This window comes from Heterodontus francisci, chromosome 31 (genome assembly GCF_036365525.1).
Source record: "Heterodontus francisci isolate sHetFra1 chromosome 31, sHetFra1.hap1, whole genome shotgun sequence".
NCBI classification, from domain to species: domain Eukaryota; kingdom Metazoa; phylum Chordata; class Chondrichthyes; order Heterodontiformes; family Heterodontidae; genus Heterodontus; species Heterodontus francisci.
In genome coordinates this window covers 32,875,803-32,901,787 of record NC_090401.1, presented here as the reverse complement: position 1 = coordinate 32,901,787, position 25,985 = coordinate 32,875,803, and the positions used below count along the sequence as shown (strand labels likewise).

Genomic DNA, 25,985 nt, shown 5'->3' with positions numbered 1-25,985 from the left:
AGAGAGCAGATGTTCCCATTAGCAGAAGGGTCAAGAACCAGAGGACACAGATTTAAGGTGACTGGCAAAAGAACCAACAGCAACATGAGGAGAAATTTTTCTTTGCAGCGAGTGGTTGTCATCTGGAATGCACCCCACCCGAAAGGGCAGTGAAGGCAGATGCAATCATAGTTTTCAAAAGGAGTGGGACTAGCTGAATTGTTCTTTTGCAGAGAGCCGGTACAGGCTCAACAGACCGAATGTCCTTCTTCTGTGCTGTAACCATTCTATAGTTCTGTTCAGTGAGAGAAGTCATGGCATGCAGCAGCCTCCACAATCAAATCACAGGCGGTTACTGCCTGGAGTTAGCTGAATGAATCGGGGGTTGTTGCACGTTATAATCTGATATCTCATTGTAAACAAATCCCTTTCCACCAGTCACATGATGGTGCTTGTACTCTGGTCACCCTGATTGAAATCCACCTGTTGGGAGTGAACCCAACCCACTCTCAGAAATTCAATCACATCAAAACTAAACATTCCCCCCTCCCCAGGAGCATCAGCACTCCCTGCCATCACCCCGGCTCTTCCACCCCGCCCTGATGCGCCTATGCGGCCGCTTCTCCCTCCACCTGCAACCGCTTTCTCTACAGCCCATTGCCAAACACTGGCCGCTTCCTGGCACAAGGAAGGGGGTCAAAGGTCCCCAGCAGAAATCAGGTGATGTTAACACATGACGGCGTCAACCAAACCTGCTGGCGGCCGAGTATTGATGGACGTGAATATTGGCCAATGGCCTTGCAGGACGGGGAGCAAACGGCCGAGGAGGGGACGCCTGCCAGCCAATGAGCGGTGGGGCAGCGTGAGGAGGAAGCGGGACGTAAGGTGAGGTGAGCTAGGTTGCGTGGTGCGCGAAGCGGCGCTGGAGGCTTAGCTCGAGCGGTGCCGAGTCCGGGCGGCTTCCTCTCCTTCCCTCTGCCCTCCCAAATTCCGACATGTCCATACAGTACGACGAAGAGGAGCAGCTGGGGTGTATCTACGGCGTGGCGGACTCTTTCCCCAAAGAGTTCGGCTACGGGGTGGAAGAGGCCGACATGGAAGGTAGCGAGTCGCAGTCAGACAGTAAGCCCCGCATCTTACTGATGGGCCTCAGGCGCAGCGGCAAGTCCTCTATCCAGAAGGTGGTCTTCCACAAGATGTCCCCCAATGAGACTCTCTTCCTGGAGAGCACCAACAAGATCTACAAGGACGACATCTCCAACAGCTCCTTCGTTAACTTCCAGATCTGGGATTTCCCTGGCCAGGTGGACTTCTTCGACCCCACCTTCGACTATGAGATGATCTTCAGGGGCACCGGGGCTCTCATCTTCGTCATTGACGCTCAGGTAAAATGCCCAGCATTGACTGAGGGCTTTTGCATTGCACAGAGCGCTTTAAACCAATGATGTAATCTGTTTAAGATGGAGGGGAGGGAACTGATAACTTCTTAGGTTTTAGTTTCTCTGAGTGGTCATTTCACTGCAAAACTCTGAACAATTGAAATCATGTTGCATTGTAATGTTTTAAAAAAGTCTATCTCTCAATCTGTTTGGCGAAACATAGGGACATCTGTATTTTATTTAGCCCAACCATATTTTGAAGTGTTCTCCGATTACCTGAATGAATTGAGGGGGCTTTGTTTTGTTTCTCATCCAGTGTGTTAACTGACATACTACATTTGGGATAGTTCTGGTTTCACCTATTCAGTTCTCCCATTTGCAAAGGTGATGTATATGTTTTGTGACGTGAGGGTTTCACGTTTCTTTTGAAGTGGGTTGACTGCTACATAGGTAATGCAAGAGGCAAGATACACTGTGTCTGTGTAAACCAAATTCAGCTTTGCATTAAAATAAAAGCAAAATACTGCAAATGCTGGAAATCTGAAATAAAAACCAGGAATGCTGGAACCACTCAGCAGGTCTGGCAGCATCTGTGGAAAGAGAAGCAGCGTTAACGTTTCGGGTCAGTGACCCTTCTTCAGTCACTGACCCGAAACGTTAACTCTGCTTCTCTTTCCACAGATGCTGCCAGACCTGCTGAGTGGTTCCAGCATTTCTTGTTTTTATATTCAAGAGATTATTTATTTAGTATTTGTTTTTATGCTGGAAATACTCAGCAGGTGTGGCAGCATCTATGAAGAAAGAAACAGTTAAAAGTTTCAGGTTGATTACCGTTCATTAGAGCAGCTTTGCTTTGTTGCAACTGGTGTTGTAATGCAAGTATGACATTGCCAAATGAGTTTCTTTATTTATTCATGTGATGTGGATGTCACTGACAAAGCTAGTGTTTATTGCCCCATCCCTAATTGCTGTTGAGAAGGTTGTGGTGAGTTGCCTTCTTGAACTGCTACAGCCCATGTGGTGAATATACTCCCATAGTGCTGTAGGTAGGGAGTTCCAGGATTTAGATCCAATGATGGTGTGGTAGTATAATTCCAAGTCAGGATGATGTATGACTTGGAAGGGGTGATGATCATGTGTGCCTGCTGCCTTTGTCCTAGGTTTTTTTGTTTCGTGGGATGTGGACATCGGTGTTGTGTGGCTTGGAGGGGAACTTGCAGATGGTGTTCCAACGTGTCTGCTGCCTTTGTCCTTCTGGGTGGAAGAGGTTGTGGATTTGTCGAAGGAGGCGTGGGGAGTTGTTGCAGTGCATCTTGCATATGGTACATATTGCTGCCACAGTGCATCGCTGGAGGAGGGAGTGAAGGTTGAAGGTGGTACATGAGGTGCAGATCAAGCGGGCTGCTTTCTCCTGGATGGTATCGAGCTTCCTGAATGGTGTTGGAGCCTCACTCGCCCAGTCAAGTGGAGAGTATTCTATCACACTCCTGACTTGTGTAATTGTAGATGGTGGACATGCTTTGGCAAGTCAGGAGGTGAGTTACTCACCGCAGAGTTCCCAGTCTCTGAACTGCTCTTGTAGTCACAGTATATAGCTGCTCCAGTTCAGTTTTTGGTCAATGGTAACCTCCAGAGTGTTTATAGTGGGGGATTCAGCAATGATGATGCCGTTACATGCCAAGGGGAGCTGGCTAGATTCTCTTATTGGAGGTCATCATTGCCTGGCACTTATGTGGCACAAATGTTACTTGCCACTTATCAGCCCAAGCCTGAATGTTGTCCAAGTCTTGCTGCATCTGGGCACAGACTGCTTCAGTATCTGAAAAGTCGCGAATGGTACTGAACACTGTGCAATTATCAGCGAACATCCCCACTTGTGACCTTATGATGGAGGGAAGATCATTGATGAAGCAGATGAAGATGGTTGGGCCTCAAACACTACGCTGCGGACCTCCTGCAGCAATATCCTGGGGCTGGTAGAGGTAGCAGGTTTGGGAGGTGCTGTCGAAGAAGTCTTGGTAAGTTGCTGCAATGCATCTTGCATACACTGCAGCCACATTGCACTGGTGTTGGAGGGAGTGAATGCTTAAGATGGTGGATGGGGTGCTGATCAAGTGGGCTGCTTTGTTCTGGCTGGTGTTGAGCTTCTCGAGTGTTGGAGCTGCACTCATTTGGGCAAGTGGGGAGTATTTCATTACACCCCTTACTTGTGCCCTTAAGGTGGTGGAAAGGCTGTAGAGAGTCAGGAGGTGGGTTAATTGCTGCAGAATACTCAGCCTTTGACATTCTCTTGTAGCCACAAGAACATGGAGCAAAAGTAGACCATATGGCACATCGAGCTTGCTCCGCCATTCAATACCATCATGACTGATCTTGGGCTTCAATTCCACTTTCCTGCCTGCTCCCTATATCCATTGATTCCCTGCAAGACCAAAAATCTATCTGTCCCAGCCTTAAATGTATTCAACGATGGAACAGCCGCATCCTCTGGGGTGGAGAATTCCAAAGATTCGCAACCCTTTGAGTGTAGTAATTTCTCCTCATCTCAGTCCTGAATGATTGGCCCCTTATCCTGAGGCGCTGCCCCCCATGTTCTAGATTCCCCGACCAGCAGAAACAATCTCTCAGCTGACTGTTCCAGTTAGCTTTCTGGTCAATGGTGACACCCAGGCGGTGGGAAATTTGATGATCTTGGTGCCATTGAATGTCACGGGAAGGTGTTTAGACTCTTGTTGGAGATGGGCATGGCCTGGCACTTATGTGGCACAAATTACTTGCTACTATCAATCCAAGCCTGAAAGCTGTGCAGATATTGCTACATGCGGGCATGGATATTTTATTAGCTGAAGAGTTGCGAATAGAACTGAAAACTGTACAATCATCAGCAAACATTCCCGCTTCTGACCTTATAATGGAGTTGATAGTGCTTGAATAATTACAGTTATCTATCTTTGTGCTAGGTAAGACTCTGACCACTGGCGAGTCATCCCCTGATTCCTATTAACTTTAATTTTCCTGGGTTGTCTTGTTGCCACACTCTATCAAATGCTGTTTTGCTGTCGAGCAGTTACACTCACCTCACCTCTGGAATCTAGCACTTTTGTCCATTTTGGACCAAGGCAGTAATGAGGTCTGGAGCCGACCGGCCCCGGTGGAACCCAAATTGAGCATCAGTGAGCAGATTATTGAGTAAACGCTGCTTAATAGTACTGTCGACAACCTCTTTCATAATTTTGTTGATGAATGAGAGCAGGCTGAAGGGGTGGTAATTGACTGGGTTGGATTTGTCCTAATCTTTGTGGACAGGACATACCTGAGCTGTTTTTTTTTTTGTATGGCTAGGGCCAGTTTTCCAGACTGTCGGGTAGGTGCCAGTGTAGCTGTACTGAAACAGCTTGGCTAGGGGCATGGTTAATTCTGGAGCATGACAGTCAGGGTCCATAACCTTAACTGTAACCAATGTGCTCAGCTGTTTCTTGACATCACTTGGGGTGAATTGAATTTGCTAAAGACTGGCAGCTGTGATGGTGGGGTCCTCAGGAAATGAGCTAGATCATCCACTCAGCACTTCTGGCTGAAGATGGTTGAAAACGCTTCAGCTTTGTCTTTTGGACTCACTTGCTGGACTCTGTCATCATTAGGGATAGGAATATTCATAGAGCCTACATCTCCCATTAGTTGTTTAATTGTCCACCACTGTTGACAACAGTATGTGGCAGAGCTTTGATTTGATCTGTTGGTTGTGGGACTGCTTGGCTTTGTCTATAGCATGCTGCTTCCACTGTTTAGCATGCACGTAGTCCTACATTGCCGCTTCACCGGGTTGCACCTCATTTTTAGGTATGCCCGATGCTGCTCACATGCTGTCCTACACTTCTCATTGAACCCTGCCTTGTTAGTAAGGGTAAAGTGCAAGATATTCTGGGCCATAAGGCTACAGAATCTTGTGAAATACAGTTCTGCTGCTGATGACCCACAATGCCTCATGGGTGCCCAGTTTTGCACTTCCAGATTTGTCCTGAATCTATCCCATTTAGCATGGTAGTAATGTCTCACATCATGATGGAGGGTATCCTCGCAGCGAAGGTGGGACTTCGTCTCCATAGGATTGTGTGGTGGTCAGTCTCACCGATTATGTCATGGACAGATGCCTTTGCTATAGGTAGATTGGTGAGGGCAAGATCAAGTAGGTTTTTTTCCCCCTTGTATTGGTTCTCTGATCACCTGCCACACAGTCTGCCAGCTCAGTCAGGAATGATGCTACTGAGCCACTCTTGGTGATGGACATCCCCCACTGAGTACATTTGGTGCCCTTGCTACCTTCAGTGCTTCTTCCAAGTGGTGTGCAACATGGAGTACTGATCTATCAGCTGAGGGAGGGCTGTAGCTGGTAATCCGGTTTCCTTGCCCATGTTTGACTTAATGCCTTGAAACTTCAAGGGGTCCAGACTCAGTGTTGACTCCTAAGGTCACTCCATCCCTCCTGAATGTATAACACTCTGTCACCACCTGTGGTAGGTCCATCTTATCAGTGTGACAGGACATACTCAGGGATGATGATGATGGAGTATGGCTGAAAAGTATGATTCCGTGAGTATGACTGTGTGTAAGGCTGTTGCTTGACTAGTCTGTGGGACAGCTCTCCCAGCTTTGGCACAAGTCCCTAGATGTTGGTGAGGAGGACTCTGCAGTGTTGACTGGTCTGGATGTGCCTCTGTTGTGTCTGAATCAGGTGCCTAGGTCAAGTTAAGTGGTGTGACACACCCTCAAGAAGGTAATGTTTGCACAATAATTGGAACAAAGCGAGTTTAATAAATTCCCTGTGAAATGTTAAATTGCAAAGCTACCCTGTCCTATCAGCTCTTTAATATTAAAACTTGTATTTGGAGCACTGTTCTACATAACTTATATAGAGCCTTTAATGTAATGAAATGTCCAAGGCACTTCACAGGAGAATTATAGCCACATGAGATATTGGGTCAGATGACCAAAAGCTTGGTCAGAGAGAGATTTTAGGGAGTGTCTTAAAGGAGGAAAGCGAGGTATAGAGGTTTAGGGAGGGAATTCCAGAGCTTGGGGCGTTGGCAGCTGAAAGCATGGCTACCATTGGGTGGTGGGCTGGATGAGGTGGGGAGGTGCAAGGCCATGGAGGGATTTGAAAATGCAATGAGAATTTTAAAATCAAGACATTGACCAGTAGCCAATGTAGGTAGTTGAGGACAGGGACGATAGGGGAATGGGACTTGGTGTGAATTAAGACATGGGCAGTGGAGTTTTGGATAACCTCAAGTTTGCAGAGGGTAGAATGTGGGAGACCAGCCAGGAGTGCATTAGAATTATCAAGCCTAGGGGTAACAAAGGCAAGCACAGAACTGTTACTTAAAGAAGATGCAGAATCTAGCTTCCAGCTGTCTGAACAAATACCAGTCTCATGTTGGTCCTTGTAGTGTTATGTGCTAAGCTAGGATCATACAGCTACATCCATTCTTTTTCCGTTTACTTGCAGCATGGAAACTGTCTTACTCCAAAAAAATACTGTTAATCAATATATTACATAAATATGAAATGCCACTTGCTTTTCACTATTGTTTTGATAATCTTTAGTAGTATGTTGTATTGCTATTGGTTTTACAGAAAGTAAATGATATTCACATTTGTGTCATGTCAGGTAGGATGCGCTCATTCCAGTATTAACTAATTTCTGGTATCAAATAACCATAATACATCGTTCTGATGTGCATAATTGTTCCTTTTATTACAAATAGCCATCTGCTTATTGCAGTTTTATTCTTCATTACATGTCAGCATATAACCACTGCATATTTCCCCAAAATAAGTATGTTAGCGCAACAGATGGTAGATAACGATTTGTGCAGTATCTTGTTGTTTTTGCATATATCTTTGGATTACTCATGAAGTTCAGTCTTTCTTTCCAGTTGGCTCACATGTACTGTTTATTTTGACCTCGTAGCAATGCAGCATTTCATATAGTTCCCCTTTGATTTTTGTCCCTCCAGCACTGAAATTTCCCACTTTGTTCATTTTAAAGAAACAATGGAACGCTTTAGACTTTTTTTAGAGGAAAAAAAAAGAGGTTTCTTTGCCACCTTGATCTTTACCACCTTTCCTGGTTTCTTTTTAACACTGATGTGTTGCTTTGCTTTGGCAGCAAAAGCAAAGCATTCGATTTCACATGTACGCTGATGACAACCAGCTCTACCTTGCTGCCACCTCTCTCAACTCCTCCATTTTTGCTAAATAATCAGACTGCAGAAATTTCCTCCAATTAAATATTGGGAAGACTGAATCCATTGTTTTCTGTTCTTGCTGCAAACTCCGTTCCCTAGTTATCAACTCCATCCTTTTCCCTGGCAATAGTCTGGGGGAAAGAAAACTGTCTGTTCGCAACCTTGATGTCATATTTGATCCCGAGATGAGCTTCTGACTACACATTTGCGCCATCGCTAAGACTGCCTATTTTCACCTCCGTAATATCGCTTGAATTCGCCTTGTCTCAGTTCATCTGCTGAAACCCTCATTCATGTCTTTGTTACCCCTAGAGTTGACTCTTTCAATGTACCCCTGGCTGGTATCCCACATTCTACTGTCTAAATTTGAAGTCATCTGAAATTCTGCTGCCTGTGTCTTAACTCTCACTGTTCCCCTATCACTCCTGTAATCTCTGACTTGCATTGGTTCCCAGTCAAGCAATGTCTTGATTTTAAGATTCTCATCCTTGCCTCTGTGGCCTCAACCCTCTCTATCCTCTGTAATCTCCTCCAATCCCACAACCCCCTCTCATCTGTACTCAAATAATTCTGGCCTCTTGAGCATCCTTGATTTTAATTGTTCCACCTTTGGCTGCACCTTCAGTTGCTTAGGACCTAGCTTTTGAATTCCCTCCCTACACCTCTCTGCCTCTTTCCTTCTTCAAAACACTCATTAAAATCTACCTCTTTGACCAAGCCTTTGGTCAACTGACCTAATATGTGGTTCGGTGTCATATTTTGTTTTATAGTATTCCAGTGAAGCGCCTTAGAATGTTTTATTCTGTTGAAGGTGCTCTATATTTGTACAGAACTTGCTGGGTCTCCTGTAATTAAGCTCGGGACTCGCACTTCATCTTCAGTAGTCAGTCTCCATTTGCCAATCCTGTTAAGTCACATCATTTAATATGTCACATTCACACTTTCAGTACCAAAATCACAACTTTGGTCTTGATGTGTCTCAGCACTTCATCTGTGTTCTCTTTGTATTTATACTTCCTGATTAGTGGTGGTGCCCATCATGCAGCTGTGCAGGTAGGGGAATTCTTTCATCACTTTCAGATCCTCTCTTGGTTCTTGAAATTAAGGTACCAGGTGCAGAAACTGTTAGAAGTTATTGTTAAACAGATATAGCTGAAACATGCAGTTTTAATAATTAAACATTTTCAAAGTGCAGTTCCATTTCTCAGTTGTGTTTGGAATAAATTTGACTATCTGTGATTTGTTCCTAATTGTACCCCTCTTGGTCTCCGACCATATTCTATTTCTGAATCTGAAGTCTAGAGAGGAAAGTAAGTTACCAGATCTCATTACAATTGGATGTTTCAGCAGCTTTCTGGTAAATTAAAAATGATGCACTCTTGTTTGCTTTTGGGCCTAAAGTTGCACTGGAGTTCACAAAAGCCTAAAAGTGTAGTACAGTCTAATTGTAAGTCATTTTATAATTCTAAGTTTCTTTGCCTTAACAATTTGAATTATCCAATAAGTTGAATTAAGTGAAGTAAATAACACAGGAAATTGGAACCTAGTACTGAAAAGAATCATCAGTTTGAATTCGGATGCTCGAATCGGGAGTAGACTATAATGGTGCCAGCTTACATTTGTTTTTTTTATAGTGCTTTTGAGTGCTTTTATTTGAGTTTGCTTGTACCACCATTCCATTCTCTCTCATTGAGACAAGCTGACAATCGCAAGAAAATATACTAGCAGTAAAACTGACTTTGCTCTGTGACTTTGTTTTAAGTTCACATGTAGATGTGAGCAGCTATTGCAAATGGTTGCCTTTTTCTTGGCACTGCTTTGCAAATGGTGCCAGCAGTGTAACTGAATTGATGATGCAGATCAAGTAAAGGGCTTTAGAATGGTGTATCAGGACAATGCATTCCTCTGACAGTTATATTGGAGGGTTGCAATCTCTGGTTATTGTCGAGGTTCATCCTGAGCACCTCTAACGCAGGATACTGCCCTATGGGCTGTTCCCAGGGACGCGCACTGAGGTAAACATCAACTGCTGCTGGAGGACCATCAATTCGGTGAAAGATGCTCTTTGGTCTGCTCAAAACTTGCTGGTGTTCCAGTGCAAAGAGTTTTCAACAACCGAGTGTTGCAGACTGGCACAGTCCAAGGTCCAGGACTGTGAGTCGAGGGGCGCACTAAAGCTTGGGGCAGCTGCAACAAAGGCTCAGTGGGGTAAGGCCCTCCCCCGTAGTATACTGAGGGGCTGGAACCCATGTAAAACCCCTCTGGTTGTATGCACCAAAATATTGTTTTGCTGTGTAATGCAAATGTACATTGCATGTAAAATGGAATAGCAAAAATTGTGAGGCAACTCACATTCTGTATCGAAGGAAACTGATTTCTTTTGCACTTTCTGGAATGTCAAATTGGAACTGTTTTGCAATTTGTTTTTTTTTAACAGATTTTTTATGAATAAAATATATTGTTGAAATAAATCTGTGGTGACTACACTGAATACGTGTAAGTAGCTATGTTCAGGTCGTCATTTATTTTCTTTCTTTGCTTCTCTGCCTCCCCAGATTTGGCAAACATTACTTGGTATAGTATCTTTTTGTTTCTTCTACATTTTGCATTACACAAGTTAATGTCTCTTGTATATTTCACATGAAATTTGAGTCTTTGATTCTAGCAGTAATAAGTTACTTTATTCCATTGCTCTTTCATTTTGTTAATGGTTCTTTGTATCTGTTGTGTGAGTCAACATTACTTCAATACTGCAAATCAGCTTGTGGCTACAAGTCTCTTCCCTTCAGCAATTCAATTCTATTGAATTGGAATCAATAAATTTTTCCTGTGTTTCGCAGTATTCATTATACTGCAACTTTGTGTTGCTGCAACAAAGTTACAGTATAACTTGTGACTTTGGGAAGGAATAGTGTGAGATCAAGCCTGGCTACCCGACTGGACCCGACTACATGTGTCGGGTCAGTTCGAAATTCCAAGTCCAGCATTCGGGGTTGGGCTGGATACTGCTTCCGGTAAGTCATGGGATGAGGCTTACCCATGATTCCCCACAACTCCAGCTGCAGGAACAGATGAAGACTCGGGTTGGGTCGGGCTGGGCGCAAAAAAAAATTAAATGGGTCGGGTTCAGGTTGGCTTTGTTCGGGTCGGGTTTTAATTTTAGACCTGAGCCAGGCTTTAGTGTGAGATCACTTAGAGACAGTCACACAATTCTAATGGGTTGAAATACATTATCTGACAAAATAGAGACTAGAGGCAACCTAAAAGATCAGTCATTTTGCTTGTATTGTACTGTAATGGCACAGCTCTGCTGTGATGAGTTTGAAGTGCGGGATGTGTTTTAAAAAAAATTTGAAGTCATTCTAATTATCAAAACTTCTATCCCATCCACTTTGAATATTGTTTAAACTAAGTGTGATGACATTTTAAGCTTGCCTGAATGGGTTATTGAGACAGATGGTGCGAGTGTTGCTGCCAGCACAGACACGATGGGCCAAGTGGCCTCTTTCTGTGCCTTAAACTTTCTATGATTCTGAGTGTTCTGAACTAACATTGGTAGCCAACTCTACAAGCAAAAAAAAATCATAACTAGCTTTCATAACCTGTCGCAACAGGCTTCTGACAGCATCACGAGCATGTAAAATCTGCCATTGCTTCCACCTGGTTGTCCCCAGACCTCTGACTTTCATGTGGCCTCAGCTATTGCCTGCTATTTATTCCCAGTCCTGCCTCAGGTTTGCTCCTTGCATATGCTGCATCTAATATTTGGGTCATTTGGTCTCTAATAGTGCATTTGTATTACAGCTTCAGTGCTGGTATGAACCAGTTTCATTTTGGACTGATGAACATGTGGTGTGTGAATTGAATGTGAAGGCCCAAACTCCAGGGAATATCTTGTTCTGGTGTTAGAACCTATCACTGAATTTGGCTCCATTTTACAACAGCAACTTCTATTTACATAGTGCCTTTAAAGTAATAAAACGTCACAAGTCACTTCACAGGAGCATTTTGACACCTCGCCACATGAGATATTGGTCAGGTACGACCATACGAATTAGGAGCAGAAATAGACCATTTGGGCCGTCGAGTCTGCTCTGCCATTTAATATTATGGCTGATCTGTTTCTGTATCGAATTCCACACTCTCATCTACCCCCGATAATCCCTTGCCTAACAGGAATCTATCTACCTCCGCCTTAAATATTCAACGACCACGCCTCTACCACCTTTATGAGGCAGAGAATTCCAAAGTCGCACAACCCTCAGAAAAAAATTCTCCTCGTCTCTCCTAAAAGGGCGACCCCTAATTTTAAAACTCTGCCCCCTTGTTCTGGACTCGCCCACAAGAGGAAACATCCTTTCCACATCCACCTTGTCAAGACTGCGCAGGATCTTATATACTTTAATCAAGTTGCCCCTCACTCTTCTAAACTCCAGTGAAAACGAGCCCAGTCTGTCCAACCTTACCTCATAAGGCAACCCGCTCATTCCAGGTATCAATCTAGTAAACCTCTGAACCGCCTCCAATGCAGCCACACCCTTCCTTATCCAAAGGTTTGTTCAAAGTAAGTTTAAGGAGCGTCTCAAAGGTGGAAAGCAAGGTGGAGAGGTGTAGGGAGGGAAATCCAGAGCTTAGATCCTAGGCAACTGAAGACGTGGCCACCAATGGTGGAGCAATTAAAATCGGGGATGCTTGAGAGACCAGAATTAGATGAGCGCAAACATCAAGGAGGGTTGTGCTGCTGGAGGAAATTATAGAGATGGGGGGAGACGAAGCCATGGGTGGATTTGAAAACGAGAATGAGAATCTTAAAATCAAGATGTTGGCTGGGAATCAATGTAGGTCAGCGAGCACAGGAGTGATAGGTGAATAAGACATGGTGCGAGTTGAGACATGGACAGCAGAATTTTGGATGACCTCAAGTTTACGGAGAGTGGAATGTGGGAAACGAACCAGGAGTGTGTTGAAATAGTCAGCTCTAGAAGTAACAAAACATAAACGAGGGTTTCAGCAGCAGATAAGCTGAGATGGAGTGAATTTGGGCGATCTTAATGGAGGTGGCAGTAGGTGGCCTTAGTGATCATGCGGATATGAGCTTTGAAGCTCGTTTCGGTGTCAAATATGACACCAAGGTTGTGAACAGACTGATTTTGTCTCAGACTGTTGCCATGGAGAGGGATGGAGTCCGTGGCTAGGGAAGACAGTTCGGAGCAGGAACCAAAATCAACGACTTGAGTTTTCCCAAAATTCAATTGGAAGAAATTTCTGCTCATTCCATACTGTATGTCGGTCAAACAGTCTGATAATTTAGCAACAGTGGAAGATTTGAGAGAAGTGGTGGTAAGGTAGAGTGTGGTGTTGTCAGCATACATGTGAAGATTAATGCTTTGTTTTTGGATGCTGTCACCAAGGGGCTGCATGAAGTTGAGAAATAGGAGGACCTGGGTGGACACCAAAGGCAATGATGGGGGAGCAGGAAGAGAAACCACTGCCAGTGATACTGTGGCTGTGATGAGATAAGAATGGAAGGAAGTGAGAGAAGTCCCACCCAGCTGGACGACAGTGGAGAGGTGTTGGAGGAGGGTGGTGTGGTCAACCGTGCCAAAGGCAGCAGAGAGGTTGATAAGGATGAGGAGGGAAAGTTGACCTTTGCCACAGCCGCAGGATGTCATTTGTAACTTTGATAAGAACCACTTCTTGCTTTGGTAGGGGCGGAAACCTTATTTGCAGCATTCAGATATGGAGTTCTAGGAAAGATGAACATGGATTTGGAAGGCAACAACACGTTCAAGGACTTTGGAGAAGAAAGGGAGATTGGGGACGGGGTGGTAGTTTGCAGGGGCAGTGGGATCAGGGTTGTTTTTTGAGAGTGGTGATAACGGCAGTGTTAAAGAAAAGAAACACAACACCTGAAGAGAGAGAACCATTAACATCAGGAAACGTGGGGACCAGGAGGGGAAGTTGGGTGGTCAGTTTAGTGGGAATAGGGTCGAGGGATCAGGAGGTGGGTCTTATGGACAAGATGAGCTCGGTGAGGGCATAAGGAGAGAAACTAAAGAAAGATCTGAGTTTGGGGCTGGGGCAGCAGGGAACTTTAGAAGAAGTTTGGCCCGGCGGGCTAGTGGAAGAGAGGGATGTGGCAAAGACAACTAATCAGATGGTCTCAACTTTAGTGACAAAGAAGTCCATGAGCTGCTTGCACTTTTGAAGGTGAGGTGGAGGAGACGGGGGAGTGGAGTTTAAGATGGTTTTCAGTACAGAAATGAAACCGGGGATTATCTTTGCATTCCAGGATGTTCCTGGAATATTGAGCAATTTTGGCAGATGAGAGCAGGATCTGATCGTGCTTTATGTGGTCTAGCGAGATCTGGTGGAGGATATCCTTTCAAGTCTGCGTCACTTGGACTTAAGAGGAGATGAGGGCTGTACCGGGGAAATTACTAGGGAGAGAGAATGAGTAATGGTAAGCAACTGCAGGACTGGTGTGAAATGATTGTAATCATGTAAGCCCACAATGGTGCATTTGCAGCATACCTCGGGCTTCTGTCATCCTTTGTGCAAAGCCACTGAGCTCCTCTTCTTTGGCCTCCTTATCTCGAGAGACAATGGGTAAGCGCCTGGAGGTGGTCAGTGGTGTGTGGAGCAGTGCCTGGAGTGGCTATAAAGGCCAATTTTAGAGTGACAGGCTCTTCCACAGGTGCTGCAGAAAAATTTGTTTGTCGGGGCTGTTACACAGTTGGCTCTCCCCTTGTGCTTTTGTCTTTTTTCCTGCCAACTGCCAAGTCTCTTCGACTCGCCACACTTTAGCCCCGCCTTTATGGCTGCCCGCCAGCTCTGGCGAACGCTGGCAACTGACTCCCACGACTTGTGATCAATGTCACAGGACTTCATGTCGCGTTTGCAGACGTCTTTAAAGCGGAGACATGGACGGCCAGTGGGTCTGATACCAGTGGCGAGCTCGCTGTACAATGTGTCTTTGGGGATCCTGCCATCTTCCATGCGGCTCACATGGCCAAGCCATCTCAAGCGCCGCTGACTCAGTAATGTGTATAAGCTGGGGATGTTGGCCGCCTCGAGGACTTCTGTGTTGGAGATACGGTCCTGCCACCTGATGCCAAGTATTCTCCGGAGGCAGCGAAGATGGAATGAATTGAGACGTTGCTCTTGGCTGACATACGTTGTCCAGGTCTCGCTGCCATCGAGCAAGGTACTGAGGACACAGGCTTGATACTCTCGGACTTCTGTGTTCCGTGTCAGTGCGCCATTTTCCCACACTCTCTTGGCCAGTCTGGACATAGCAGTGGAAGCCTTTCCCATGCGCTTGTTGATTTCTGCATTGAGAGACAGGTTACTGGTGATAGTTGAGCCTAGGTAGGTGAACTCTTGAACCACTTCCAGAGCGTGGTCGCCAATATTGATGGATGGAGCATTTCTGATGTCATGCCCCATGATGTTCGTTTTCTTGAGGCTGATGGTTAGGCCAAATTCATTGCAGGCAGCCGCAAACCTGTTGATGAGACTCTGCAGACACTCTTCAGTGTGAGATGTTAAAGCAGCATCGCCGGCAAAGAGGAGTTCCCTGATGAGGACTTTCCGTACTTTGGACTTCGCTCTTAGACGGGTAAGGTTGAACAACCTCCCCCTGATCTTGTGTGGAGGAAAATTCCTTCTTCAGAAGACTTGAACGCATGTGAAAGCAGCAGGGAGAAGAAAATCCCAAAAAGTGTGGGTGCGAGAACACAGCCCTGTTTCACGCCACTCAGGATAGGAAAGGGGTCTGATGAGCCGCCATGTTGAATTGTGCATTTCATATTGTCATGGAATGAGGTGATGATACTGAACTCCTCTAGTGCTTGTAAATTTACCAATTTCACAACAGCAGATGTTGTAACATTTTCGAAGCGCAACCCATTATATTTAAATCAATATGTTGGCCAAATGATTTATTAACTAGTACTTGTTACTTGTCTATCAAGTCAGTCTTAATGGTGAGACTCTTAGAGCAAAACATTTTCCCCATTAAATTGTTACCTTATTTGAAATTCCCTAAAACGAACACTAAGCATTGCTTACCTCTATGCCCCACCTGCAGGCAGATAACTTAGCCAGTGTGCAGATTTATGGTTGTGATTCCTCCTTGTCCTTTTCCTTCTTTCCAATCCTCCTGCACTTGCAGTCTGGGCTCCATTTTTTTTGTAGTGCAATGGACTCGTTAGTGTGCTTTCCTCCAAATTGGAATGTGTATAGAGGCCAACGCAACTAACAATACAAATGCTGAGGATTTAAAAGGTGCTGGTTTAGAAGCTGTCCAGATAAAGCATACACTTTATTTTAAATTAGAAAAGATTCATTTTTGCTATTTTTCTGGGTTTAATAGTTCAGATTACGTAAAGGTTCTGCACTTTGGCATTAACTCATTTACAAATGTACTTTTTTATATGAAAGTTGATCGAGTTTTCTTGTATACATTTAAAAGAAGACTTTGAGATCAGCATTGACTTGCCTTGCTTCAAAAGCAGGTTTTGCTCTTCAGTACAATGCAGCTGTAAGATATTTATTTTAATTATGGAGCATGTATTGATATTGTAAGGTATTGCTGTAAGTTTTTTTTTGTTCCAATCTTATTTAGATCAACACTCCTTCAATTCCGTTTATAAAACAGACATCCACACACACTCCCTCGCAATGCCAATTCAGTTTACATTTCCAACTCCAACTGTTGGAAGGAAAAGTGGATCTAATTTGTTTTTGGGGGTGATGGGGGTTCACACACTGCAATTTATTACAGATTTTGGTCCTGTGCAGCCACCCTCACCCACCACCAAATAAACTGAGCTGTGATTTTTTTTTTTATATACTGCTCCATCTGGTGAGTTGCATTACTCCTGCACCATGAGGTGCCAGTTTTCATAGATGGAAGAGTTGATGAAACGCAAGTGAGGATGACAACTGACAGCGAGCAATCATTTTTGTTTTAAAAATTGTATCTATCTGAAGAAATGTCAAGTGTAGCCTTGATTTTAAGTTCTGACACCGAGTTCTTTTTGTTGTTTAGTGTACCTAACATTTCTGCAGTCACTATCATTAATTGGCCGTTAGTGATTCATTCATACTTAAAGATTCTAAAGTGTTCACACGCTGATATAATGGTTATGTAAACCAGAAGATTAGGTACTAGTGATTTATTCTTGCATCCTGAAAGTATTTTGTGTTGCCACAGGATTCCATATAAATGCAGTTAATTATTTTCTAATGGCTGGGCTTTTATTCCAAAACTTTTGACTACTTGTTCATTGAAGATAAAAACTTACAATCTTTCAAACCATATATAGTCTATTCTATATAAGTACAAAGTCAGTTCCTGTAATTCTCAGTATCCTGTCACCTGAATTTGTGCACTGTGAAGAACTTCCTAATCTGCATCATTTTTTATATAATTTCTCATTTGAATAGGATGAGTTTTTTCTCATAATTGCCAACAAACATGAGAATTAATTTAGAAGCTTTTCAGGAAGTTTTATGCTGAAACTATTAAGTGCTTAAATTAATTGATTAAAACACTTGAGTTTTATTTTTGAATTGTTTATCGAAAATATTTTTCTCAGTGGTAACACCTCTGTTCAATTTGTTTTTCCAAATGACTTGAAAACAAGCTGGAAGATAAATATAAGAAACATTTTTGAGCTAAAACTTCAAATTAAAGGTGTTATCACTTGCTGCTTTTTAAACTCAAACTGACAAAAGATAATGGTTTTATGTCTTTATACTGAAAATTCCAGAAAGGTTTTTGTTTCTGTTCTAGCTGTACCCAGAGTGTAATGTCAATCGGTCATAAAATGTAAAAAGCTGTCTGCTTCTGACCTCATTACAGCCTTGGTTCAAACCTGAACAAAAGAGCTGAACTCGAGGTGAGGTGAGAGTGGCTGCCCTCAACATCGAGGCAGCGTTTGACCGAGTATGGCATCAAGGAGCCCTAGCAAAACTGGAGTTGATGGTAATCGGGGAAAAATCTCGGCTGGTTGGAGTCATACCTAGCGCAAAAGAAGATGGCTGTGGTCGTTGGAGGTCAATCATCTGAGCTCCAGGACATCACTGCAGGAGTTCCTCAAGGTAGTGTTTTAGGCCCAACCATCATCAGCTGCTTCATCAATGACCTTCCTTCAATCATATGGTCAGAAGTGGGGATGTTTGAGCAATGTTCAGCACCATTCACAACTCCTCAAATATTGAAGCAGTCCGTGCAGAAATGCAGGAAGACCTGGATGATATCCAGGCTTGGGCTGATAAGTGGCAAGTAACATTTGCACCACACAAGTGCCAGGCAATGACCATCTCCAACAAGACAGCATCTAACCATCTCCCCTTGACATTCAATGGCATTACCATCACTGAATCCCCCACTATCAACATCCTAGGGGCTACCATTGACCAGAAACTGAACTGGAGTAGCCATATAAATACCGTGGCTACAAGAGCAGGTCAGAGGCTAGGAATCCTGCGGCATGTAACTCACCTCCTGACTCCCCAAAGCCTGTCCACAATCTACAAGGCACAAGTCAGGAGTGTGATGGAATACTCTCCACTTGCCTGGATGGGTGCAGCTGTAACAACACTCAAGAAGCTCAACACCATCCAGAACAAAGCAGCCCGCTTGATTGGCACTCCATCAACAAACGTTCACTCCCTCCACCAGTGACGCACAGTGGCAACAGTGTGTACCATCTGCAAGATGCACTGCAGCAACTCACCAAGGCTCCTTAGACAGCACCTTCCAAACTCGCGACCTCTACCACCTCGAAGGACAAGAGCAGCCGATGCATGGAAACACCACCACCTGCAAGTTCCCGTCCAAGTCACACACCATCCTGACTTGGAACTATATCGCCATTCCTTTACTGTCGCTGGGTCAAAATCCTGGAACTCCCTTCCTTCCTAAAAGCATTGTGGGTGTACCTGCCTCACATGGACTGCAGCGGTTCAAGAAGGTAGCTCACCACCACCTTCTCAAGGGCAGTTAGGGATGGGCAATAAATGCTGGCCTAGTCAGTGACGCCCACATCCCATGAATGAATTTTTAAAAAATTAAATTATTTTAGCTTTTATACATTATGCCAGGGAAGGCTAATCTTTTAGAGTAGGGTATCAGATGTACAAAAGCAAAATCGTCTAGTAGTCTGCACATGTGGAATCGCTTTGGATCAAACAGAATCACGATTAAATGCTGTGAATGACTGCATCACTTTTTCAATAAAACATTTGCACGTTCATTGAACAAACATTCACACATCTTTAGCATGTAAGATCATGGCTTTATATTTACAACAAAAAATGCTTCTAATTATTGGGCAACTATTTGTTTCATAACACCATTGACCAGTTTTTCAGTTATGAGCTTGCTTCTGCTTTTCCTGGTCTTTCATTAGTGATGTCAGCTTCAGCTTGGAAAACCAAAGACATTCTAGTCCTGCAAATGTGACCAGGTGTCCTGCAAGTTCATTTGTGAGAATATTTGTACACTTGCATCCTACCAAATAATAGCATTACATCACAGACTTCAAATTCTTCTCAACAGCTACGTAGAATGTTGGTGCACCTATTCGAACTTAATCTTCGACAGGTCGTTGCACTGGAACCCATCCATCCCATTAGGTATTGGGGCACTGTAAATGTTGAAAGTAAAAAGGCTTCCAAACACTTCCAGTTGTGGCAGTTAGTTACTGGAGTCTGAAATGGCTGGCAAAGTTGCATTCCCTGCCCCCTTTCTTTCCCACCCCCCCCCCCCCCCCCACCCCATTGATGAAGAATAATGGCTGCAGTCTTGGCCTTTTGGATGGCAGCACCTGAGGGAATTGCAATAACTTGGCCATAAACCAGCTGGCTGTCAAACAACTGAATCTTGCTCTCTCAAGCATACACATGACTAAACACTCGTGCCAAACGTGGTCCACCTCTTGTTGAGAATAGTTGGTGCTTTGTGAAATACAAGGTCCAGTAGCCATGCTTCATGTCAGAGCTCTAGCAGGGTTTTTTCTTCCTACTCCATGAATAGGTCTGTGTATTTAATGGTACAATATAAAGAACATCTGAATACTGCGTAGTGGTTGAGCCAGCATACATAAAGACAGCAGGATCTTGTATTGTGCACTTCATCAGATTTCAAAACTGGCAATGGTCAAGTCTCTTGCTTGACTAAAGGACCATGTCCATGGCTGGTAGTGGGTTGATGATTCTGCTTGATGTGCTATGCAGTGGTGGTGGCTTGAATTGGCTCTTTCAACTTGCAGCACCAATGGGACAATTTAATCTATCTGCTTTCCCGATGACAGCACAGAAAATAACAAAAGACAGTATTTATCTTATTAATAAAAACAAGAAATGCTGGAACCACTCAGCGGGTCTGGCAGCATCTGTGGAAAGAGAAGCAGAGTTAACGTTTCAGGTCAGTGACTCTTTTTCGGAACTCATTTATCTTACTGATGGGCACCATCTTGACAAACAGCCTTAACCATTCCATATCTGTCCCCATGCGTAGCTGTAGCAGCACAAGTAGTCAGGCCATTAAGTAGCCTGTGACAGCTTCAGGCATGTAAATGCCTGCTCAAGATGCAGGAAAAGGTCATATCCTGTTCACTATATTTTAACAAAAATTGTTCTGTTCTGATGAAAGGTTGCAGATAGACGTTTCTGTGGTCACGGATGTGATTCTAGGATCGTATGTTGCCTCCCTGGTGCAAAGGTCTGGGATATCACTGAACGGCTACTAAGTATTCTGGAGGGTGAGGGTGCACAGCCGGAGGTTGTGGTCCACATTGGTACCGATGACATGGGTAGAAAGAGGGCTGAGGTCCTGCAAAAAGAATTTAAGGAGCTAGGCAGCAGATTAAAAAGTAGGACCTCAAAGATTGTAATCTCTGGGTTTCTTCCAGTGCCATGGGTTAGTGAGTATATGAATAGGAGGTGAGAGCAGATGAATGCATGGTTGGGGAGATGGTGCAGGAGGGAGGGCTTTAGATTCTTGGATCACTGGGCCTGTTTCTGGCAAAGGTGGGATCTGTATAAGATGGACGGGTTGCACCTGAACCAGAACGGGTCCAGCATCCTTGCTGGGAGATTTGCTTGTGCTGTGGTGGGGGGGAGGAGGTGATTTAAACTAATTTGGCAGGGGGATGGGATACTAAGTGGAAGCACAGTAGAGGGTGATCTCTCTCCCTCTCTCTGGCCTCCTTGTTTCGAGAGACAATGGGTAAGTGCCTGGAGGTGGTCAGTGGTTTGTGAAGCAGTGCCTGGAGTGGCTATAAAGGCCAATTCTAGAGTGACACTCTTATATAGGCGCTGCAGATAAAATTGGTTGTCGGCGCTGTTACACGGTTGGCTCTCTCCTTGCGCTTCTGTCTTTTTTCCTGACAACTGCTTAGTCTCTTCGACTTGCCACTCTATAGCCCCGCCTTTATGGCTGTCCGCCAGCTCTGGCGATCACTAGCAATCGACTCCCACGACTTGTGATCAATGTCACAGGACTTAATGTCGCGTTTGCAGACGTCTTTAAAGCGGAGACATGGGTGGCCGGTGGGTCTGATACCAGTGATGAGCTTGCTGTACAATGTGACCTTGGGGATCCTGCCATCTTCCATAACGCTCACATGGTCAAGCCATCTCAAGCGCTGCTGGCTCAGTAGGGTGTATATGTTGGGGATGCTGGCCACCTCGAGGACCTCTGCATTGGAGATGCGGTCCTGCCACCTGTTGCCAAGGATTCTCCGGAGGCAGCGAAGGTGGAATGTATTGAGACGTCACTCTTGGCTGACATATGTTGTCCAGGCCTCACTGCCATAGAGTAAGGTACTGAGGACACAGGCTTGATACACTCGGACTTTTGTGTTCCATGTCAGTGCGCCATTTTCCCACACTCTCTTGGCCAGTCTGGACATAGCAGCGGATGCCTTTCCCATGCGCTTGTTGATTTCTGCATCTAGAGACAGGTTACTGGTGATAGTTGAGCCTAGGTAGGTGAACTCTTGAACCACTTCCAGAGTGTCGTCACCAATATTGATGGAGCATTTCTGACATCCTTTCGCATTATCGTTTTCTTGAGGCTGATGGTTAGGTCAAATTTATTGCAGGCAGCTGCAATCCTGTCGATGGGTCTCTGCAGACACTCTTCTGTGTGGGATGTTAATGCAGCATCAGCACAAAGGAGTTCCCTGATGACCTTCCGTACTTTGGTCTTCGCTCTTAGACGGGTAAGGTTGAACACCATGCCATCTGATCTTGTGTGGAGGGAAATCCCTTCTTCTGAAGACTTGAGCGCATGTGAGAGCAGCAGGGAGAAGATCCCAAACAGTGTAGGTGCGAGAACACAGCCCTGTTTCACGCCACTCAGGATAGGAAAGGGGTCTGATGAAGCACTGCTATGCTGAATTGTGTCTTTCATGTTGTCATGGAATGAGGTGATACTTAGTAGCTTTGGTGGACATCTGATCTTTGCTAGAAGTCTGAAGCGAACACGTCTGCTGATGAGGTCAAAGGCTTTGGTGAGATCTATGAAAGCAACGTAGAGGGGCATCTGTTGTTCACGGCATTTCTCCTGTAGCTGGCGAAGGGAGAACAGCATGTCACTGGTGGATCTCGCTGCTCGAAAGCCGCACTGTGCCTCAGGGTAGACACGCTCAGCCAGCTTCTGGAGCCTGTTTAAAGTGACTCGAGCGAAGACTTTCCCCACTATGCCGAGCAGGGAGATTCCACGGTAGTTGTTGCAGTCACCGCAGTCACCCTTGTTCTTATAGAGGGTGATGATATTGGCATCGCGCATGTCCTGTGGTACTGCTCCCTCATCCCAGCACAGGCAAAGCAGTTCATGGAGTACTGAGAGTATAGCAGGCTTGGCACTCTTGATTACTTCAGGGGTAATGCCGTCCTTCCCAGGGGCTTTTACACTGGCTAGAGAATCAATGGCATCACAGAGTTCCGATTTTGTTGGCTGTTCGTCCAGCTCATCCATGACTGGCAGAGACTGGGCTGCATTGAGGGCGGTCTCAGTGACAACATTCTCCCTGGAGTACATTTCTAGGTAGTGCTCCACCCAGCTGTTCATTTGCTTGCGTTGGTCAGTGATCGTGTACCCTGATTTAGACTTGAGGGGGGCGATCTTCTTGATGGTTGGCCCAAAAGCGCTCTCAATGCCATCATACATTCCTCTGATGTTTCTGGTGTCGGAGGCCAGCTGAATACAACTGCATAGGCGTTGCCAGGAGTCATTTGCACACCACCCAGCTGTTTTCTATGCAGCATTTCTGGTTACTTTAAGTGCTACGGATGTTAACTTGCTGGGGGCTTTCTTGTAGTTCAACAGTGCAGTGCGCTTAGCGGCTATGATAGGTTCCAGCTCTTCAAAGTGAGATTGAAACCATTCTGCTTCTCACGTTTGCCATAGATGGTCATTGCTGAGTCATAGATGGTATCTCTGATGTGGGCCCACTTGGTCTCTGCTTCCCCTGTAGGAGTGTTTTGAAGGGCTTTTTCAAGTGAATTTAGAAACTTATGTAACAGCTGTGGATTAGAAATTCTGTTAGTGTCGATGCGTGGGCGGCCCTTCTGCTTGGAGTGATGTAGCTTCTTTGGTTTGAGTCTAACTTTGCTGCACACCAAGGAGTGGTTGGTGTCGCAGTCCGCACTGTGGAAGCTGCGTGTGATTTGAACGCTGTTTAAAGAGGCTCGCCTTGTGACTGAGGTCCAGCTGGTGCCAACGACGTGATCTTGGGTGCCTCCATGAAACCTGGTGACTGAGTTTACTATGAAAGAATGAGTTAGTGATGCAGAGGTGTGATAGGTACACAACTCCAGCAGTCTCTGTCCATTTTCATTCATCCTTCCAATGCCATAGCGCCCAAGGCAGTAGGGCCATGAGTTATGTGGTACTGCTGAGCCATGAGGCCCCAACCCTGGCATTAAAGTCTCCCAGCAGGAACAAATGTTCAGTATTGGGAATGCTACTAATGATATTATGGAGCTCTTCATAGAACTGGTCTTTAACTTCAGGTGGGGAGCAGAGTGTTGGAGCCTAGATGCTGAGTAGGTGTACTGGACCAGAGGCGGTGAGCCATCGGATGGGCAGTATGCGTTCTGAGCCATTTGAAGGTGGCTCTATCATGCTGAGCCAAGAGTTTCTGATGGCGAAGCCCACTCCATGCTGTCTTGCTTCTTCAGGATCCCTGCCATGCCAGAAGAAGGTGTAGTCTTGCTCTCATAGAGATCTGCTTGCAGGGAGGCTTGTCGCCTGAAGTGCTGCAATGTCCACATTGAGTCTACTGAGCTTGTTGTTAATGATGGCAGTCTTCCGAGAATTGTTGATTTGTGCAAGGTCTTCCGACAGGCCAGGACACACATTTTTGTAAGCTAGACCGTCAGAATTAAGGGTTGGACCTCTTTTTTTTTTTGTCATGCTATTAGGTGCGGTGTTGCAGTCCACTTTTCGGGCAATGACCCTGAGCTCCAAGCACCCACTGAAGCAGATGGACTGTGGCGGGACAGAACCTTACTGACGGGGAGGGCTGCCCAGTTTGTGGCGGGCGGTAGCTGTCCAGTGAGATGCGATGACCTCTCCCACCGACAAAGGCAACCTGTGGCGCCCAATCTCTATGCCAATTGAGCTGGACTTATAATTCGTAACTGCTACCTTCTGTGTTGTTTTGGTAGCTGTGAGGCGACTATGGAGTGACCTCTCCATGGCGCATGCCTGGGCGGATGTAGGGAGGTTGTGAGTTGCCCAAGCATCAAAACCCCCCCTCTCGGCCTTCCTAGTGGGGTCCAAAGGAGTGTAGAGCACGAAGTTTGGCACTAATATGGCTGCTGGAACTGCCGGAAACGTGCCAAAGGTGACACATGACCGCATTCGGGGTTCCGCTCCGGATTTTTCTGTTAGGGTTTACTCCCTTAGCCTTGGTCTCTCCCAAGATGCCCACAAGGCAGTGGGGTTGTTGGCTCCTATCTCTAAGCAGGGGCCCTAACAAGTAAGCTGTGTGATTTCATGGAGGGAAGGGGGTGTGGGCAATGCGAGGTGGAACTGGGGAAGGGATCGCAGGAAGGGGGTGTGGGGGGAGGGGGAAAGGGGTGCAAAGGAGGGGGTGCTGGGGGGAGGTGTCCAGCGGGGGCGCGACTCTGGCGAGCGGGCCAGCCCACAGCCTGCACAGTCTCCTCGATATCAGCATCCTCCAGGCTGATGCTGCGCTCTTGGTCGCCATCCAGCTCACGATGGAGCTTCCTTCCCGGTTCCCAGCTGTGACGGCGGAAGGGCGACCGAGGCCGGATTGAGGCCCTGAGCCTCGACCGCCTCATGGGCACTTGGGCCGCCTTTCACGTCCCTGGCCAGCGCCTTCCAGTTGGGCACATAGCTCACACAGTGGCTGCACCAGGACGAGTAGACCTACATAACCCAGGCGGACGACGAGTTCCACAGTAGATGATATCCATCGAGCTGCTTTTCAATCATTCTTCAAAAATTTACCAAACAATGGTCGAGCTCGGCGTATCTCCCCGTGGTAACCTCTATTGCACTCCTTCAATGCAATTAAATATAAATGTGAAGCAAAGTCAGTCCGGAGGACAGAGTAAATGTAGACCTGTTAAGGTTCAGGCAAATAATGCAAGGCTGGATTGTATCTATTTTAATGCAAGGAGTCTTACTAGTAAGGCAGCTGAATTGAGGGTGTTGATTAACACATGGGAATATGATATTGCTGTCATTGAGACATGGTTGAGGGAAGGGCAGGACTAGCAGCTTAATATCCCAGGGTATAAAATCTTCAGATGTAATAGTGGAGGGGGTAAAAGAGGAGGTGGCATTGCACTGTTGATTAGAGACAATTACTGCAGTAAGGAGGGATGATATCTTAGAAGGTTCCTCTACTGAGGCCAATTGGGTAGAACTTAAAAACAAAAAGGAGGCTATTAGTTGGCTGGGGGTGTACTGTAGGCCTCCAAACAGTCAGGCATGGTAGAGGAGCAGGTATGTAGCCAAATCTCAGAGGTGCAATAATAATAGGGTAATGGTAGGAAATTTCAACTTCCCCTTTATTAGAGGGGATAGTATTAGTGCAAAAAGCTTAAAAGGAGCAGAATTCTTCAAGTGCATTCAGGAGAGCTTTTTGAGCCAGCACGTAGAGCCTCCTACAAGAGGAGGAGCGGTATTGGACTTAATCCTAGGGAATGAAGCCGGACAAGTGGTAGAAGGGGAGCATTTTGGGGATAGTGACCATAACACTCTCAGATTGAAGGTTGTTATGGAAAAGGACATAGAGGGACCGGAAATAAGCGTACTGAATTGGGGGAAGGCAGATTTCAATATGATAAAACAGGATCTGGCCAAAGTGAACTAGGAGCAGCT

General features: G+C 45.4%; 1 protein-coding gene across 4 annotated transcripts in view; it reads left to right on the top strand.

Annotated features, from left to right (window-relative positions):
- Nucleotides 1–855: 855 nt before the first annotated feature.
- rragca (Ras-related GTP binding Ca) overlaps nucleotides 856–25,985 on the top strand; it is a 71,340-nt gene continuing 46,210 nt past the window's right edge. For 2 of the 4 annotated variants that reach the window (XM_068011239.1, XM_068011240.1), the window contains exon 1: nucleotides 857–1,364. In XM_068011239.1, the coding sequence (XP_067867340.1) occupies nucleotides 975–1,364 (390 nt within the window). In that variant the 5' untranslated portion in view covers nucleotides 857–974. Of the gene's footprint in view, nucleotides 1,365–25,985 lie in introns of all 4 variants that reach the window. The other 2 variants (XM_068011237.1, XM_068011238.1) reach the window with 2 other exon arrangements.